Source organism: Scardinius erythrophthalmus (genome assembly GCF_964197995.2).
Source record: "Scardinius erythrophthalmus genome assembly, chromosome: 5".
Lineage (NCBI taxonomy): Eukaryota > Metazoa > Chordata > Actinopteri > Cypriniformes > Leuciscidae > Scardinius > Scardinius erythrophthalmus.
In genome coordinates, this window is record NC_138225.1 from 54,780,510 (window position 1) to 54,798,389 (window position 17,880).

Consider the following 17,880-nt stretch of genomic DNA (forward strand, 5'->3'; position numbering starts at 1 on the left):
GTTAAAGTGATATAATCCGCGAAAAATAACTTTTGTAACTCGCAATCTGTTTGTGAGCGCGTCGAGTATAAACGCCTCGTCCGTTTGGGGAGGTGCGCGTGCAGGCAGCGGAGACTTGCGCTGCGGAGCCAGGCGAAAGTACAAACAAGGCTTCACGCTCTTTGTGAAGTTTTAAATTGACTGATCTGATTGTATAGTCTGTGTGGATTAATTTACTCATACAATCTACATGCTAAAGTGCAGGAATGATTAAAATTATGCGCAATACCCGCGCCGAAATTCGAGCCCTGATTTGGCTACATAAGCACAACAGTATCGATACGGAAGCTGCTGTATCGATACGCGCATCTTCAGGAGTTCATGACGATGTATCGTTGTATCGATATTCTGAGCACAGCCCTACACGTCATCATTTTTCTCAGTAAATATATTTCCAAAGGTGCTATTGACATGAAATTTTCACCAGATGTTGGTAACAACCCAAGTAAGCCATACATACAAAGAAACAATCAAAAATAAGTTCAGAAATTAAGTTATGTGTAATAATGTGAAATGACATAATAATAATGGGAAAAAGTATTGAACACATGAAGAAAGGGAGGCGCAAAAAGGCATGGAAAGCCAAGACAACTGCTGAAAACTTACAGTAATTAAAAAGCAATCCAGCCCCCTGTCCGTGGACATTAATAACAGCTGGTTCAGTCCCAACGGATGGCCTACAGAAAGGTCTCATTGCCAAGGTGTCACACAAGACACATCTCATGATGGGTAAAAGCGAAGAGCTGTCTCAAGACCTTCGCAACCTAATTGTTGCAAAACATAATCATTGGTTATAGGCGCCATTCTAAGCTTCTGATTGGTCCAGTGAGCGCTGTTGGGGCCATGATACGGAAGTGGAAAGACAATCATTTCACCATAAATTTGCCTCGACCAGTGCTCCTCGCAAGTGAAAAGAATAATCAGAAGAGTTGTCCGCTGTATGTTAATAAATGTAACCAATTTTTTTATTTAAAGACAGACAGAGTTATAGTTTATTCAGTAAAGCACTGTTTGATAAACCTCATTCATCTGAAGTGCAGTTATTGAGATATTGAGTGTTTTCTCATGGCTTTCTGTTTGTTGATCCTGCAGAAACACGTTAGCGAACAGCTGTGGGACGGGGATCCGATCTTCAACCAGCGACCCCAGCCGGAAGCCACTGGACAGTCGAGTCCTAAACGCCGTCAAACGTGCGTTACGCTCTTTATGCATTCACAATCAACCATTAATTCATGCTCCCTATTGTGCAGCACAGGTTTTTAATACTAGGAGAAGATCCACCAACATGTTCTCTTGTGCTGGTTTTAATCTTGTGAGGAAACCTTGTGTATTTCACTCTGTTCATCAGTGGCGTTTTCTTCTATTAAAGCCAAGGGGTGGTATAATGCCCTTTTCACAGGGTGTAAAATAAGTCTCTGATGTCCCCAGAGTGTGTATGTGAAGTTTTAGTTCAAAATGTCCCACAGATATCTTTATATAGCATGTTAAAGTTGTCTCTTTTTGAGGGTGAGCAAAAACGCACCATTTTTGTGTCTGTCCCTTTAAATGCAAATGAGCTGCTGCTCCCGGCACAGGGGGCGGAGCTTCAAGAGCTTAGGAAGTTAGAAAAGTGAAATCATAATCAACCCCCCCTTTAAAGCTCCTAATAACGTTCTGTTTTTCCTTTAGTTTACTGTCAGAACTTCGCACCCAACTTTAAGGAGAGCGAGATGAACGTCATCGCGGCTGATATGTGCACCAACGCTCGGCGCGTACGCAAGCGCTGGCTTCCCAAGATCCAGTCCATGTTGCCGGACGGGATGGAGGTGTATCAGGGTTCGGTCGCGGGCGTGGGTTTGGGCGTTCAGATGCCCTTCGAGAACCTGCTTCCCCCGGGCCTGAACCTGGAGCCGCGACTCGAGCGCAAACGACCCGCCAGAACTGTGTTAACGCTGGATGGAGACGGCGTGGATATTCCCGGAGAGGAGGACGAGGACGAAGAAGAAGAAGCTCAGAATGACAGCGCTGATGGGACAATGGGGGCGGGGCCTGTCAAGCCTGGAGCTGGGGGCGGGGCCTTTGTGGCCACGCCCCCCGAGGAGCACGAGGAGGAGGCGGAGTTTGTAGACGGCCTGAGAGTAAACGGGCAGTGAGTTCCTTCACGCACTGCAAAAATGCCTTTTCTTACTCGGTATTTTTGTCTTGTTTCCAGTCCAAATGTCTAAAAATACTTAAATCAAGATGCATTTACTAGATGAGTAAAATGCTATACGATATTATGTCTTATTTTCTAGGGAAATAAATCAAAATTAAGTGAGTTTTCGCTTAAAACAAGCAAAATTATCTGCCAATGAGGTAAGAAAAATAATCTTGTTTCCGTTTGAATTAAGATTATTATTATTTTTTACCCCATTGGCAGATAATGATGCTTTCTATAAGCAACAAATCACTTAATTTTGATTTATATCCCCAGAAAACAAGATATGGCATTTTACTCATCTAGTAAATGCATCTTGATTTAAGTAATTTTAGACGTTTGGACTGGAAACAAGACAAAAATACTGAGGAAGAAAAGCTCTTTTTGCAGTGTGCCTCCATGAACCACCTTTCAGTTCATATCCACCGTGTGAATACATGCTGAAGGGAAGAATCTGTGTATTCAGAAAGCCAAACACACACAGGCGTCTGCGCTCGTGAAGAAACACACTTTCCTGGAAACTAGTATTTCAAGTTGAAAATCATCTGGACGGTGGCGAGCAGAAGTGATGAAATAACCTTCATTGTGAAACATCATACGCTTCGCATGTTCCCTTCTTGAGATCACTTTGCCATAAATATCTCGCGGTGAATCTCGCAAAAGCAGGAGCGGATCACGTTACACCCCAAAATCAAGAGGGAAAAAAACTAGGACTGTATTTTGCAAAAAGAAAAGGAAGCCTTTAACATTCACGTTTACATGCATTCATTAATCCTTCATGCAAACAAACATGTGACGCGTTTAGGGTTCATATGATCATACATATCAGAATCTTAAATCAGATCGGATTCAAAACATGCCCATTATTTATGACAATTAATCCCCATTATATTATTATTAATCTAATATACTGGTAATAAAAATATGTGAATAATAGAAATAAATATTAATTATTATAATATACACAGTTGTGGCCAGAAAGTGATGTCTGGAGGTTTTAATGACCCTACAAGGATTAAACCATCAAAATATGAGGGAAATATTGTAAATATGAGGGAAGAACAAAACTCTAAACTTGGTTGAGGTATTTAACAAAATTATGAAGAAAAAAAATGTGACAGGTTTTATTTTTCTATGCAAAAAAAAATATGCATAGAAAAACAAGCATACATTGATTACAACATAATGAGTTATTAATATTTCATTTGTGGTTGCATGTGTTCATAATTTCTAAAAAGGATGTTGCACAATTTGTCGTCTTCCATTGAGTGCCTATTACAAATAAAACAATCGACTCAAAGCACACAATTTTTAATAACACTTGAATAAAGGGTGAAGATGTCGATTGTCCTAGACTGGACATCACTTTTGGCCTCTACTGTACAATGCAAACATAATTATTTTCATATTTATTCCTAGAGTACTGTATCATAATCATTAATTAATGCAATGATTTATTTTACATTCTGATAATGAAAATCTGATTTAATTTCCATGTTCTTTTGTGAGATTCATCGATGATCTCGAAGCGTTTGAACCTAAAGGGATGTTTGGTGTTCATCTTCATGCTTCAGATTCCTGTGTGTGTTCGACTGTCTGGACGCTCACATGACGTCACATGACTCTCTTCCACCGCTTGCATGCATGCCAAATCTGATCCGAACTCTCAGCCTCGATGTAACCTGATACCCTGCATCCCTGAAACTGAGTGAACCCTGAACGACGAGGCTTCCTCTCGAATGCTCCGGCTGGCTTCATCACCTTTGCACTTGCTGGTTTAAGGAACGCAGATGTTGGAACGGAGCGACCTGAGGCACGAAGAGCTGCTGAAGACTCCCGACATGCACTAGTCTAGAGGACACTAACCGAACGAGCTATGAGACACAAACATGAAAATCACGATGATCTTTGGCCTTAAGAGACTCAACATGTGTGTGTGTGTTGGCAGTTCTGCAGGAGCCGGGTTGGAAAGCACTTGATCTGTTTGTGTGTTTTATTAATGAAAAATATTCATTTGATTTACACTAGTGGTCAAAAGTTTGGAATATAATTTGGAATGTTTTATGTTTTTGAAAGAGTCTCTTCTAGCTCACCAAGGCTGCATTTATTTGATTTAAAAAAAGTAAAAAGTATTTTTTTTTTAGCAAAATTATTCCAGTGTAAATCATCTTTTCTCTATGTGAATATATAGTAAAGTGTAATTTATTCCTGTGATCAAAGCTGAATGTTCAGCATCATTACTCCAGTCTTCAGTGTCACATGATCCTTCAGAAATCATTCTTTTATATATATATATATATATATATATATATATATTATATATATACAAACCATATACATATTGTTTTTTAAATCAATTTAATGAATCCGTACTTTAAAAAATTTAATGCTGATATATCACCGTTTTCACAAAAATGTGAATATTGATCAAAAATATTTAGTCTTTAACAAAATCCAAACTTTTGACCGGTAGTGTAACCTCTTAAACATTTAATGATGCAAAACAACTGACTGAGACTTTAAGAGCGTTGTGTCTTTATCTGACGTCGTCAGAATCTCCAGGTGTGTAGAGTTCACGGCAGTTATGGAAATCCATCTTCAATCGTCAATAATTTGATCTGGTTTATTTTGCACTGTCGGTTGTTAAAGTGCCTCGTCAGTGCTGTTGATTGACAGCTGTCATGATTCTAATCAACACTAGATGATAAACATCATCTTCACTCTCTTCTGCTGTTTTATCATCAGTAGCCCGAGCATCATTTTATTATTTCATCAAAGATGCCCGACTCGTATCTCGCAGAGAGACTGAACAACTTGTGCCTTATTGTGACTATTGACACCATCATTACAACTCAGCCTTGAGGCATAGTGTCGGCCCAGATGCGGCCCACGTCTGGGCCAGATGCGGATATAACCAGATGTGGGCCAGATGTGGGCCGACACCATGTTGCTGTCTGGGTTTATTTATAATAATGATCAAACCTTCATCCGTGAAGACGGTGTGGGAAATAATGCAAAAAAAAAAAAAAAAAGTCATGAAATTGTTTGTTGTTTATCAGCTGTGTTGTTTTATAAGCTCTACAAACCTGAAGATTCTGACCAGAACTGCCGGATGGATCGTTGACGGATGTCTGGTGTGATTAATGCTGTTAGATTTCGTGTTTATGTAGTCTGTGACTATTTAGAGCGATCGCAATACATTTCTAAAGGTAGGACGAGTCACTAAAATGTGCTGGAAGTAATATATGATCACTATAAGGCCAGTTCTTACACTAGTTTTGTCAAGCACGTCTTTATCCGCCTTATTTTTCAACGCACGTGAATGACGGATTCTTCAGGAATTAACAACAAAACGTTAAAATGATATAGTTAGAATACCAGTTTGCAATATCAAACTGTGTTTGTACAGAAAAAATAACTGGAAACGGATGAAACCGGAAGCCAGACACATGTGAAAAATAAGGCGGGATCTCATTATTTACCCAGAAACCCCTGCGAAAAGAAACGTGCATCTATATGCCAACCTTTTAAGTAAATTGTTTTATTTTTGAAGCCTAGTATGTGGCTCTAAATTCATGCGAAATGTTGCACTAGATGAAGTGGATATATATATGGGAGAATGTCCTTCGCCAACCTGTTGTTGTGGCTTTTCGAATGAATGTAAATGGATAATTTATCGATTTCTGTAAGTAGAAGCTCGCGCACTTCCCAGATATCAGCACTAATAATGGCTAATGTAAAGCTTTTGCACAGATGTGAGAGGTTTAGTTTGTCTGAGAGAATGAGAGACGAGTGTTTGTGTCTGAGCAGCTCCACATTATGAATATGAAATGCAAACTCTGACAAACTGATCGTGTTAGTCACAGATCAGTCCATAATTTCATGTGTATCGTTTAGTGTTTGTTTGGCTGCTGCCCGAGAACAAATATCACAGAAACGGCCTTTGAATGTAGTAAAAACAGCCGTTTTCTGGTGAATCTCGTAATGAAAGAATGCGCACACACAAAGGCACGTTCACACCAGCTATAACGATAAAGATATAGTGCTAAAAATCGATCTAAATATAAGGATATAGATCTGAAAAAGAATAGCAAAGTCCACAGCACAACTATACCGAGAATGACACAGAGAAATGTCACTGGAATCACTTTAGATCGATTTCAAGCCAATGAACGATAAAAACATTGACAGCCAATCAGAATCCAGCGTGCTTTAAAGAGCGCGCGCATTTAAAGAGACAGACGCGTGTAATAAACAACGATATCGTGTGTTAATGTATAGTTATCGTTATTGGTGTGAATGGGCCTTAAAGAAAATCAAGCAGGGTCATTCCTGCAGTTGTTGAAGAAAAAATTAAAATTATATATTTTTTTGTTTTTATCAGTGAAAAAGAAAGAAAATGTCTATCATAAAAACACACGGTCAAGCTCAGGCTAGTGTCGCCTAATAATTGTGACGAGGAAGTTTGTCCAACCCTGTTACAAGACATTTTAACAACGCAACAGGGTGGATGTTTTAAGCCCATAAAGCCCATTACTAGCTAGGAAAGAACAACACGCTAGCAGATGATTTACATTTAGGAAGAATTTTAATAGCTATATATAAAATCTGTTTTTTCTTCTTTTTTTTTAATCAAGCAAACATTTTTATGTCCAGTAGAAATCGATACACTATTAGATAAGATCTTCTAAAAAAAAACAATTGGAAAAAAGAGATGTTAATGACTGATTCTTACTTTGTTCCTGGAGTTGTCAAACAGAATATGTAAATGTAATACTCAAAATTGCTAATTTTATTAGAAATATATATAGCCTTTATCTTTATTTCAAAGTGGAGTTGAGAAAACACGATTGAGGATATGGAACTTTGCCAGTCAAGTGCTTCAAAAAGTTTTTATTTTTTAAAGCTGCAGTCCATAAACAACATTCTCTCGCGGAGGAACATTGTAGCCGGAACTACTTCTCTCTGTTTATGTCTATGACGAGTCACGCACACAGTCTAAAATAGTCCGAGTATAAGCACTTATTATCGGTGTACCATAGTGATTCAGGATAAGACAAAAACACATGTTGGAAAATGGATTCATGATGTACTCGCTTATTATATACATTTTGAACACGAATAAAGTTACAGACTGCAGCTTTAATAGGTACTAATTATAAATTTGTGTTAACTGGGTACATCTATGCATGTGGTTGATCAACATTTTATGTAAAATATGCAGTATTGTTTCATGGGGACTGTAGGAATGACCCAGCAATGCAAAAATTCTTGGTCCTAAAAAATGGGTTTCATTTTCTTCATGCAAATGATCCTTTCATGTTTTATTCCTTTGATTTTGGAGTGGAAACACCCCGAGGATTCGCCCATCCGCCACAGCATTGCAGTGTAATTGCATATTCCTCTGTGCAACCGAATGACTTACTGTTTAATTATTCAAATTAATACGCGCATTAATTCTCTGCTCTGCTGATAACTGCATGCTGGTGTCGCGTCTGCGCATGCGCACTATGCGCGTGTGCGTGTGTGTGTGTGTGTGTGTGTGTGTGTGTGTGTGTGTTTCCCCTTGTAAATAACGGCAGCACTTTAAACGTCTCACAGTTCGTGTGAAATAAATTCACTGGGAGCTTTAAAGCCTTGAGCGCCGACAATCAGAGGAAGAAGTGTTTTCAGGATCTTCAGTGTGTTTCTCGTCTGAACACACCGACTCAAACATCGCGACTCAGAGAACGATAGCTCGAGCTTTGCCTGTAGCGATGCGCTCTCATGCTTTGCATTAAAGACAGGTTCCTTAAGAGAGTTTATAATAAACCATTAAACTGCTTTTTTATTGAACTAAGATACAATTATGTCTACTGCAATACGTCACAAATAAAATCTCTTTCATTCCCAGTGTCTTTGTGTTGTGTGATGCTTGTCTCTTTTGAAAAGTGCACGATGTGTCCCTCTAGTGGTTAAAACACAAAACTGCATGCTCTTCGCGGAAGAACACTGTTTTGGTTGTGCTTCGGCTCTGTGCGGATGAATATGATTATCCTGCTGCTCATAAAACAAGTAGTTCCTTGTCAGAGACAGTAGTTTAATGTTAAATGCGTTAAATAGACTTTTAATGATCAAATACTGTCACTTTGCACTGACACATCCATTATAGAAATACAAATACTTACGGTTTACAGTTTATTATAACGTTATTATGCATTATGAATTCAATTGCGGGACCTTCAGGGGCCGCTAGGAAATCCAGTGGGGAAATTTAGAGTAAAACTGTCGAAAATAAATACAAATAAGTTCAAAATAAATCGAATAATGTAGCCTACCATAATAGAAATGAAAAATGTTTTTCAAATAATATTTTACACATATTTATAATATAAATTGTGACAGTATAAACTGGGTCTGCAGGGGAATACTCATGGAAAAATCTAGAGTTGAACTGTAAAAAATAAATAAATATATACATGTGTGTGTGTGTGTGTGTGTGTGTGTGTGTGTGTGTGTGTGTATACTGTATATATTTCTACTTGTATAAATGAAATATTAAAATTAGTAATATTTTACATATATTTATCAAATTATGTTTTCACAGTATAAATTGGGTCTGCTAGGGAATGCTAGGGGGTCTGTGGAAAAATGTAGAGCAAAACTAAAATAAATAAATTATTAAAATAAACATATTTTTACATATTCATTTTTCACAGTATAGCCTAAATTGTGTCTTTATACATATGAATCTATAGCTATTTTTTAAACTGTAGGATGGGGTCCCGCTCAAATCTGTGTCTGAAAGATTGAAAAGCTCTGTATTATTATTGGTTATTAATTACCACCTCACGTTTGTTTGTACATGATATAGTTCAATAAAAAAATAAAATCTGCTCAGCTGCGTTTGGCCAGCAGAGGTCACTGTCTGGCGAGATTCACACGACACACGCTTCCGCTTCAAAACACGCGTCACTTCCTGCCAAAGTTGAACGCGGGTTCTTGCTAACACGCAGAGAGTTTGAGATGAGCAGAATAAATTAATTTATTCCTCATTAATAACGTAATTACCGACATATTTACTTGTTACTGCCGTTGACGACCCGAGGGGGAATCTCAGTGAAGATGGGAGACGATCCGGACTCTATTCCAGAGAGAGAGATGAAGGTGAGACACTCACCGGCTAGTGTTGTTATTAAAATTACTATTACTATTACTATTATTATTATTACTACAATGCCAAATATCTCTAATCCTCAGAGAATTTATTGAGTTAAATATTATAAATACACAGGTAAGTTACCTTAGAGCTATTGCGGACTTATATATTAATATATGTAAGTTATATAAACTGTCATAACTTCACACTTCTCAATATCTTCCCATCAGATTCTCAACATTAATTTCATCATGACTGTTATTATTGGACTCGATTATCTGAAATTTAAAGAAATGTAATAGATTTAAAGTCACTCGTGCTATAAAATGAAATCAGTTTCACTTCTGTCACATGATCATTATTATATAACCTTACACTAAGTTACCAATCAAGTTTGGGATCGGGGAGATTTTTAATGTCTTTAAAAGAGTCTCTTCTGCTCACCTAGGCTGTGTTTATTTGATTAAAAATACAGAAAAAAAAACTAAAAATAGCAATATTGTCAAATATAATGACAATTTAAATCATCTGTTCTCTATGTGAATATACAGTAAAGTGTCATTTATTCCTGTGAGCATCATTACTCCAGTCTTCAGTGTCACATGATCCTTCAGAAATCACTCTAATATGAGGATTTGATGATTTCAAGAAACATTTATGATTATTATCAGTGTTGAAAACAGTCGTGTACAAATTCTTGATGAATAGAAAGTTCAAAAGTACAGCATTTATCTGTAATCGATTAGTTTGTAACATTATAAATGTCGTTACTGTCACTTTTGATCAATTTAATTATTGATGAATAAAAGTATTGATTTATTTTTATTTCTTTCCCCAAAAATAAAATAAAATGATTTCTGACCCCAAACTTTTGAACTTTTGTTACAAAAGCTTTAGATTTCAGATTAATGCTGTTCTTTTGAACTGTCTATTCATCAAAGCATCATGAAATATATATGTAAAAAACAGTTTTGAACACTGATAATAATCATAAGTGTTTCTTGAGCATGAAATCATAATATTAGAGTGATTTCTGAAGGATCATGTGACACTGAAGACTGGAGTAATGATGATCACAGGAATAAATTACACTTTACTGTATATTCACATAGAAAACAGCTGATTTACATTATAATAATATTTCACAATATTACCCTTTTTTTTGTATTTGTGGTCAAATAAACGCAGCCTTGGTGAGCAGAAGAGACTCTTTTAAAGACATTATAAATCTCCCCGATCCACAGCCTGTGTCTGGTAGTGTACATGTGCATCATCTCTCCCTCCAGGACTTCCAGTTCCGGCAGATGAAGAAGATCCGCGTGTTCGAGGCGTGTGTGGATCTGCCCAAGCAGCGCTCCAGTCTCCTCTGCGTCTCCAACCAGTACGGCCTGACCTTCGCCGGCCGAGAGCGAGCGCTGAAGGTGTTCTGGACGAGAGACGTCATCGCGGCGGGGCGGCAGGAGGGAAACCCCAACCACACCGGTGAGACTCGAGCACTCAGAGGACACCAGAACCAGGAGCCGGAGTTAGCCGGAGTTAGGATTAGGATGCAATCAGAGAACAGGGAAAACCACACCGGTGAGACTCGCGCACTCAGAGGACACCAGAACCAGGAGCCGGAGTTAGCCGGAGTTAGGGTTCGGGATCGGTCACAGTTTTAAAATGACATTTTCTGTGCCGGTGTGGTGAACAAATGAGTCCTACTGAAGAGATGAGTCCGAGCTCAGGACCCCAGCAATCTCATTGGTTCAAAGCATGTTTTATAGGTAATCGCTTTAGTGCCTGGTTACAAATCATACAAAATCACTTTATTATAGAAGACGTTTGTACTACGTTATTACGAGTCATTGATGCATTTTAACTTCATATACTAGTATTTAACCGAAGCTATAGATTGTGAAATTAAACATTTCTTGTTGTTAGTGTTTTTTTTTTTTATAAATAAATATATTTGAGCTTCAAACAACTACATTCTCGACTGAGAAACTCTTAAAACAACATTTCGTGACACAATAACAGTCGTATTTTTGAATTTTGCGGTCTTTCTCCTCTGCTATTGACGCAACTTGAGATTTTAAATATTAGCTATATAGAATATATGCAATTTACATATACAATATACAATTTAATTTAATCTTACCTTGCATATAGCAGCGGGATTTAGCATTCTACATAAAGCTACCACATAATAACACTAAAACAGCTCACGAGAACAGATTTAGATCAGGCATACTACTGGGGTCCTAATGGGGTCCTAAGCTCGGACTTCAATAAATCAGAAACAAAGCGGACATCACTGTATTATATCCACCGTATTCCTGATCTTACTGCGCTGTGAATTATGGGAGGCACTTCCGGTTTGGGGAACTTCCATTCGAAAACACTGAAGCGAATCGTTCCAGGTCATAAGGTTGCCCAACAAATTAAGCTGATCCGTCAGGTTTCCTTCATGATTTATGTAAGAATAACATGAGCATGCCGTGACACTTGGCATTATTTTAACGTGACGTTATATATAACAAGAATATCTTTGGCAAGAGCTCTTCAGTCACTCTCTCTTTTCCTCATGATTATTTTCTTTTCCCCTTTGCAATCCGCTGTAATAGTATGAAAAAGGACAATTCTGTGTTCTGTTCTCCCGATTTAATTTACAATATATCTCATTAATAATTCACTGGAATGCACGAAGAATCTCACGTTTTTCTCCTCAAATCCGCGTCTCTTTCCAGGTTTGTTTTCACAGGCAAATACAATTTACAATCAGTCAAAATGACGGAAAACACTTTGAAATAGTATCAAGTAATGCTGAAGTTAATGAACATTTTTGATTAAGGCAACATAAGTTACATAATACAGATATATATATATTACTATAGTGATGTTTAACCGTCCGATTGCTGTGGAAAGATTAAGTCCGTTGTTGATGCTTTTACACTTTTAAATGTCCCTTTAATGTTCAGTGGTTGAAGGGTGAGTAGAAGAATGTGATGTCAATGTACACAGTTTAAAAATATATTATCGTGTTCATAGAGCGAGCCTTTCACTGATTGTTTACAGCTTAACGGAAGTTACACCCATAGTTCGTGCAAAGCATCATGGGGCGCAGGAATACTGTGGAGAAGTCATTTGAACTTCTCTTCTCTGATGACGAGGGCGGGGCTATAACCTGTCACTCACATGACATCAGCCAATAGCAAACCACAATCATCCAATCAACTCCCCTCAGACACAGTCAAGCCCCGCCCACATTTGTTCTTGTTCTCGAAGCGTTTCACTCGGATATACGGAAACTTCAGTTTCATGCCGAGTTTAATGCTCTTGTTATTATTATTATTATTATTATTATTTATTCAATTTTGGGGGGATTTATTTTTTTATTGACAAACATAAGATACAAAAACAGACAAACTTTCAAACAATAAACAAATTATAGTTCAGTAGTCAACAAGAAAGATAATTTAAGGAAACCTAATTTACCTGTTGAAAACGTTTTGCCAAAAGATGTAAAAGAAAGAAAGTACAACACAAATTAATAAAAGCATATTATGAAAGAATATTAAACATGACAAACATTCTAGATGCTTTTATAGCTTTCTTAATGTCGAAATGATGCCGTGTGTGTGTGTGTGTCATCAGTCGAGTGTTCGAGCGCTGCGACGGTGACTGTTGCCGTGGCGATGCATCACATGGCCCTGAGCAGCGATGAGCTCACACTGTGTGTGTGTGGAGCGAGCGAATCCTCTGACCTCACGCTGGACTTCTACGACGTGCGCACGCTCCTCAAAAAGGTCACACACCTCTCCTCACACACACACACACACACACACTGCTTATACTGGTCTAACAGCTCTTTGTTTAGTTTGTGTTTATTCTTAATGTCTTCATGAATATTTCAATGTCATAATGCTGAATAATAATGTCTGTGATGCATGATGTCCTTTCAGACCGAGAAAAAAAATTACTTCATCAAAATGATACAAAATTGAACAGAAATAGAAAAAAGATGTTGTGGTCATAAATAGAAAAGGCCAAACAATCACTCTTGTGATCTTTGCTGTCAAAAAATGACCACCAGAATAAATTAACAGGAAGTGTGTGTGTGTGTGTGTGTGTGTGTGTGTGTGTGTGTGTGTGTGTGTGTGTGTGTGTGTGTGTGTGTGTGTGTGTGTGCTGCAGCAGGACCAACAGGAGAAGCGTCCCTTCACCTCCTTCAGACCCCCGTCCTCTCGAGACTCGCTGGTCCAGGATCTGAAGTGGAGTCCGGTGGACCCGACCCGTCTGGCCGTGTGTGTGTCCGATGGCAGCATGATGGTGCTGGACGTGCAGGACTCCGTCAGTGTGTTCGCTCAACTCCCTGCCTCCACGGGAATCACCTCCGGTCAGTGTTTCACTAGAAAAATGTCCTGACTCTTCCAAGCTTTATAATGGCAGTGAATGGCCGTTTCTGTTTTGAAGTCCATAAAAGTGCATCTGTCCATCACAAAAGTGCATCTGTCCATCATAAAAGTGCATCTGTCCATCATAAAAGTGCATCTGTCCAAGATATGTGCATCTATCCATCATAAAAGTGCATCTATCCAAGATAAGTGCATCTATCCATCATAAAAGTGCATCTATCCATGATAAAAGTGCATCTTTACATCATAAAAGTGCATCTGTCCGTCATAAAGTGCATCTGTCCGTCATAAAGTGAAGTGCATCTATCCGTCATAAAGTGCATCTATCCGTCATAAAGTGCATCTATCCGTCATAAAGTGCATCTGTCCATCATAAAAGTGCATCTATCCGTCATAAAGTGCATCTATCCGTCATAAAGTGCATCTGTCCGTCATAAAGTGCATCTGTCCGTCATAAAAGTGCATCTATCCATCATAAAAGTGCATCTATCCGTCATAAAGTGCATCTATCCGTCATAAAGTGCATCTGTCCATCATAAAAGTGCATCTTTACATCATAAAAGTGCATCTGTCCGTCATAAAAGTGCATCTTTACATCATAAAAGTGCATCTGTCCGTCATAAAGTGCATCTGTCCGTCATAAAGTGAAGTGCATCTATCCGTCATAAAGTGCATCTATCCGTCATAAAGTGCATCTATCCGTCATAAAGTGCATCTATCCGTCATAAAGTGCATCTGTCCATCATAAAAGTGCATCTATCCGTCATAAAGTGCATCTATCCGTCATAAAGTGCATCTGTCCGTCATAAAGTGCATCTGTCCGTCATAAAAGTGCATCTATCCATCATAAAAGTGCATCTATCCGTCATAAAGTGCATCTATCCGTCATAAAGTGCATCTGTCCATCATAAAAGTGCATCTTTACATCATAAAAGTGCATCTATCCATCATAAAGTGAAGTGCATCTATCCGTCATAAAGTGCATCTATCCGTCATAAAGTGCATCTGTCCGTCATAAAGTGAAGTGCATCTATCCGTCATAAAGTGCATCTATCCGTCATAAAGTGCATCTATCCGTCATAAAGTGCATCTATCCGTCATAAAGTGCATCTGTCCGTCATAAAGTGCATCTGTCCGTCATAAAAGTGCATCTATCCATCATAAAAGTGCATCTATCCGTCATAAAGTGCATCTATCCGTCATAAAGTGCATCTGTCCATCATAAAAGTGCATCTTTACATCATAAAAGTGCATCTGTCCGTCATAAAGTGAAGTGCATCTATCCGTCATAAAGTGCATCTATCCGTCATAAAGTGCATCTGTCCGTCATAAAGTGAAGTGCATCTATCCGTCATAAAGTGCATCTATCCGTCATAAAGTGCATCTATCCGTCATAAAGTGCATCTGTCCGTCATAAAGTGCATCTGTCCGTCATAAAAGTGCATCTATCCATCATAAAAGTGCATCTATCCGTCATAAAGTGCATCTGTCTGTCATAAAAGTGCATCTGTCCATCATAAAAGTGCATCTTTACATCATAAAGTGCATCTGTCCTTCATAAAGTGCATCTGTCCGTCATAGTGCATCTATCCGTCATAAAGTGCATCTGTCCATCATAATAGTGCATGTTTCCGTCATAAAGTGCATCTTTCCGTCATAAAGTGCATCTGTCCGTCATAAAGTGCATGTGTCCATCATAAAAGTGCATCTGTCCATCATAAAGTGCATCTATCCGTCATAAAGTGCATCTGTCCATCATAATAGTGAATCTTTCCGTCATAAAGTGCATCTGTCCATCATAAAAGTGCATCTGTCCATCATAAAGTGCATCTATCCGTCATAAAGTGCATCTGTCCGTCATAATAGTGAATCTTTCCGTCATAAAGTGCATCTATCCGTCATAAAGTGCATCTGTCCGTCATAATAGTGAATCTTTCCGTCATAAAGTGCATCTATCCGTCATAAAGTGCATCTGTCCGTCATAATAGTGAATCTTTCCGTCATAAAGTGCATCTATCCATCATAAAAGTGCATCTGTCCATCATAAAGTGCATCTATCCGTCATAAAGTGCATCTGTCCGTCATAATAGTGAATCTTTCCGTCATAAAGTGCATCTGTCCATCATAAAAGTGCATCTGTCCATCATAAAGTGCATCTATCCGTCATAAAGTGCATCTGTCCATCATAAAAGTGCATCTGTCCATCATAAAGTGCATCTATCCGTCATAAAGTGCATCTATCCATCATAAAAGTGCATCTGTCCATCATAAAGTGCATCTATCCGTCATAAAGTGCATCTGTCCATCATAATAGTGCATCTATCCGTCATAAAGTGCATCTGTCCATCATAATAGTGCATCTTTCCGTCATAAAGTGCATCTGTCCGTCATCTGTCCGTCATAAAGTGCATCTGTCCGTCATAAAAGTGCATCTGTCCGTCATAAAAGTGCATCTGTCCGTCATAAAAGTGCATCTGTCCGTCATAAAAGTGCATCTGTCCGTCATAAAGTGCATCTGTCCGTCATAAAGTGCATCTGTCCGTCATAAAAGTGCATCTGTCCGTCATAAAAGTGCATCTGTCCGTCATAAAGTGCATCTGTCCGTCATAAAGTGCATCTGTCCGTCATAAAGTGCATCTGTCCGTCATAAAGTGCATCTATCCGTCATAAAAGTGCATCTGTCCAAGATAAGTGCATCTATCCATCATAAATGTGCATCTTTCCAAGATAAGTGCATCTATCCATCATAAAAGTGCATCTATCCATGATAAAAGTGCATCTGTCCATCATAAAAGTGCATCTATCCATCATAAAAGTGCATCTGTCCATCATAAAAGTGCATCTTTCCAAGATAAGTGCATCTATCCATCATAAAAGTGCATCTATCCATGATAAAAGTGCATCTATCCATGACAAAAGTGCATCTATCCATGACAAAAGTGCATCTATCAGCATAAAAGTGCATCTGTCCATCATAAAAGTGCATCTGTCCATCATAAAAGTGCATCTATCCATCATAAAAGTGCATCTTTCCATCATAAAGTGAAGTGCATCTATCCGTCATATTTAAAACCTCTAAAGTAAAATAACTAGCTTCCGGCAGATGGCCATTTTTATGATGGACAGATGCGCTTTTATGGACTTCAAAACATAAATGTCCATTCATTGCCATTATAAAGCTTGGAAGAGCCAGGACATTTATTAATATAACTCTGATTGTGTTCGTCTGAAAGAAGAATGTCATATACACCTAGGATGAGTTGAGGGAGAGTAAATCATGGGCTAACTTAAATTTTTTTCTAACAAGCTGCTTAAAGGTGCAGTGTGTGATGTTTAGCGCATCTAGTGGTGAGGTTGTGAACTGCACCCAACAGAAGTTACGGTGGCCGACAGGAAGTGATGTCGTCGTCTGAGACAGCAGAGAGTAGCAGTTAAACAATGAGGATTATTTACAAAGATAAATTAAGAAATTGTTTACTTAATTATTCAGTAAAACGATGTTATTGTGAATATTATTGTGACTTGTTCATCATTGTGTCAGTGTTTTATTCGCTGACTTTAGCTGAAGCTTCTTTACACGAAGAACAACAGTGACGAAATGTGTTTGTCCGTTCAGGGCCACCGTAGAAACATGTCGATGTAAGGAGACCCGCGGTGTGTGTAGAGAGAAATGCCGCATTCTAAAGTAATAAAAACATAACACTTCATGTTACCGTATATTTTTATTTATCCTTTTACTTTTTTAGAATTTGAAAGATAATAAAGACATTGTTTCGATGTGTGCGATCTCTGATTGAAGTCCTTGAACACCCCAAAAAAAAAGTAGTGCTTAAAGTCCTTTAATTTTATTTGACAGTATCCGTGTGAACGCTGCTGATTCCTAAATGTGTCCGCTTGTCCCTCTCTCTCTCTCTCTCTCTTGCACTGCAGTTTGCTGGAGTCCCAAAGGAAAGCAAGTGTCTGCTGGGAAACAGGACGCCACCGTAGTTCAGTTCACCCCTGTGAGTTCATGATGCACAGATGTTCACTCGTCATCAGGCCCGTTCACTCCAGGAGCGATAACTATATCAGCGTCCACACCGACACACAACATCGTTCTGTTTATTATAAGATCGCTTTAGATGCTTGCG

The 17,880-nt window shown here is 38.5% G+C and overlaps 2 protein-coding genes across 5 annotated transcripts in view; both read left to right on the plus strand.

The window, feature by feature from the left end:
• Positions 1 to 2,939, plus strand: part of nacc2 (NACC family member 2) — a 43,725-nt gene extending 40,786 nt beyond the window's left edge. For both annotated transcript variants that reach the window (XM_081367018.1, XM_081367019.1), the window contains 2 exons: positions 1,132 to 1,229; positions 1,708 to 2,939. In XM_081367018.1, the coding sequence (XP_081223144.1) occupies positions 1,132 to 1,229; positions 1,708 to 2,171 (562 nt within the window). In that variant the 3' untranslated portion in view covers positions 2,172 to 2,939. The remainder of the gene's footprint in view (positions 1 to 1,131; positions 1,230 to 1,707) is intronic.
• A 6,249-nt stretch (positions 2,940 to 9,188) lies between these two features.
• Positions 9,189 to 17,880, plus strand: part of nup214 (nucleoporin 214) — an 84,034-nt gene continuing 75,342 nt past the window's right edge. Inside the window, exons 1-5 of one of the 3 annotated variants that reach the window (XM_081367011.1) lie at positions 9,189 to 9,361; positions 10,640 to 10,835; positions 12,990 to 13,141; positions 13,530 to 13,731; positions 17,681 to 17,751. In XM_081367011.1, the coding sequence (XP_081223137.1) occupies positions 9,320 to 9,361; positions 10,640 to 10,835; positions 12,990 to 13,141; positions 13,530 to 13,731; positions 17,681 to 17,751 (663 nt within the window). In that variant the 5' untranslated portion in view covers positions 9,189 to 9,319. Of the gene's footprint in view, positions 9,362 to 10,639; positions 10,836 to 11,030; positions 11,120 to 12,989; positions 13,142 to 13,529; positions 13,732 to 17,680; positions 17,752 to 17,880 lie in introns of those variants that run through there. The other 2 variants (XM_081367012.1, XM_081367013.1) reach the window with 2 other exon arrangements.